The sequence below is a fragment of the Pollachius pollachius genome (assembly GCF_949987615.1).
Source record: "Pollachius pollachius genome assembly, chromosome: 8".
In the NCBI taxonomy this organism is placed as follows: Eukaryota; Metazoa; Chordata; class Actinopteri; order Gadiformes; family Gadidae; genus Pollachius; species Pollachius pollachius.
In genome coordinates, this window is record NC_136941.1 from 20654672 (window position 1) to 20657171 (window position 2500).

At 47.6% G+C, this 2500-nt stretch overlaps 1 protein-coding gene across 1 annotated transcript in view; it reads right to left on the reverse strand.

The window, feature by feature from the left end:
* The window catches only part of wnt10b (wingless-type MMTV integration site family, member 10b), a gene marked incomplete at both ends in the record, with an annotated part of 3841 nt that overhangs the window by 1135 nt on the left and 206 nt on the right, over positions 1-2500 (reverse strand). Inside the window, 2 exons of the mRNA XM_079740700.1 lie at positions 1-241; positions 1439-1701. The exon at positions 1-241 is cut by the window's left edge and continues 175 nt beyond it. Coding sequence (XP_079596826.1) covers positions 1-241; positions 1439-1701 — 504 coding nt within the window. The remainder of the gene's footprint in view (positions 242-1438; positions 1702-2500) is intronic.

Here is a 2500-nt window from a genome sequence, read left to right on the forward strand (position 1 = left end):
AGGGCGGGGGGGCTGGCGGGGTGCAGGCCAGCGGGGTGGCGCGCCAGCCCCCCGCCCGCCCCGCCCTTCTGCAGCGTGCGCAGCTGCAGCTGGGTGAGCCTCATGCGGATCTTGTCATCGTCCAGCCGGCGCTTGGCCTCGCAGCCGCAGCCCTGCAGCTTGCCCATGCTGCAGGCCGAGGACACGGAGTGGGCCACCCCAGCCGCCAGCAGGGACAAGGAGAAGGCGCTCTCGCGGAAACCTGCGGGAGGCCGAGAAACATCCGTCAGGCCCATTTGGTACATTCAGGGATTTAGGGCTCGTCTCATATGAGAAACCTTTCTCATACGCCGCTGGAATACAGATACAGGAAATTAAAGAAGAGGGGTTTCTGCTGTGTTCTTTTACCGTTCTTTTGTTGTTCTTCTGCTGACATAAAGGATGGGCCTTCTCCCATTCTTGATAAAACCTGATTGTTGTCTCAAAGCGCTTCAGCCTTCACAGACTCACATCACTTTTGTCTGCCTAATATATCTAAACTGATTGATTTGGTCATCACATTCTTCCTAAAATGTCAAACAAAAGGAAATCTATGACGACAGCCTCTTTGACTGGTGTTTTAATGCACTTTGAGACACAAATGTAAGCGAACAGTACTTGAGGTATCAAATATATGCGTCACACAGACAAGCAATACTTGCTGGAGAAAACCCTTGTCACTTTTGGTCATTTCATTTACGGATCTGTCAGCAATGATAGGAAAGCAGCCGGCTTATCCTGGAGAATCAAAGAGGGGAATCTCAAACAAGGGCCTTTTAAGCTGGGGAGGCAGGGGTTGAATTCTGGAGCTTTGGGCCGTGTCACAAAAGTATCATAACAATTCAAGAATTGGTAGGAGACAGGATACCAATCGCCATGGTGACAGTTGTCTAAAGTACGGGGTTAAACCACCAATGGCTGCAGCCTATATGCTTGCTTGAGCTCCTCCTGAATGTTCTGATATTATTATTATAATTTGATATATGAAAGACCTGTAGTCTTACAGGTATCAAGGTAAAACGCACACACACTAAATTCAACACTTACACCCATGCTAATCATCCAGCCAACTGTCCCCCCAATCTCACACACTATTAAGACCTAGTGGTCCTAAATGGTAAATGAACGGCATTTATTTCTCGTTTTTCTAACCAGTGGCCACTCAAAGTGCATTGCCTAACATTCAACCATTCATTCACACATGCACACACTGACGGCGGAGTCAACCATGCAAGGTGACAGCCCACTTGTCTGGAGCAATAAGGGTGAGGTGTCTTGCTCAGGGACACCTCGGCACTCAGCTGGGATGGGCTGGGGATCTAACTAGCAACCTTCCGGTTACCAGCCAACGCTTTCTACCTCCTGAGCCACATGTCGCCCCAACATGGGGGGTGGCCCACACTTTCTCTTTGTCCCCTACCCCTGTTGAGGATGGCGCTCTGGTGGGGAAGCTTCCCGTGGCCCTCTAGCGAGGAGCAGTTCCACCGGTGCTCGCGGAGCTGGTGCTGGCACTCGTGAACCGCCACCTGGATGCCCTGCAGGGCGGAGGCCGTCACGTCGGGGCTGCGGACGCACATCCGCATCTGGCGCTTGCTGAGCCCGGCCAGCCTCAGACACACCGAGTTAGGTGTCAACACTGGATCTCCTGCCCCCTTGAGGCCGAGTATGTCGTTACACAGCACCCTGCGGAGAGATTGATTGGCGGAGGGGAAGAATGAAGCACAGACAAGCTGTGACTGAGAGCTCATTACACTTGGTGCGAGACTCATTTGTCAACTGAGTTGGGGTATTTTGACGGTGATTGTCCGCAAAAGCAAGTTGAAGATTTGAAAAATGTAACTGCACATTAAGTTACAAAGTTACTTTTGCTAAAAGATTGTTTGTAATTGGGGTAGTGCTAGTAATCATTCAATAAATGAATTCCATTTGTATGTCCCCTTGAAGATTCCTAAATCATAGGTGACACCAGATATTAAATGAGAAAATGACTAAAGTATAACATATGTATAATAAAGAACTAAATAACCCTTAATCTGCATTATATTAATTATATTATTATTATTTTAAACCCGTATCAAAATGTTGTCAATGTGACATTCTCTTAGCAACATGTTATTTCATTAAAATAAAGGGCAAACATAGACCTTTACGCTTTGATAAACAAATTCATACATTTTTGCTTTAAGATCTAATCGAAATTATTAAATTATCTGCACCCAATCACACCCAGGACTGAATCTAAGGCGTCATAACGCGCAATAACGTGCCATAACGCCGAATAACACCCCATAACGCACCATAACGCGCCATAACACAACATAACGCACACTAACGCACCATAACGCGGCTTAACATCCAATAACGCACCATAACGCACCATAATGCCCCATGAAGCGCCATAATGCTCCAAAACGCATCATAACGCACCATAATGACCCATAACGCCCAATAACCAAAACGCACCATAACGCACTATAGCGCA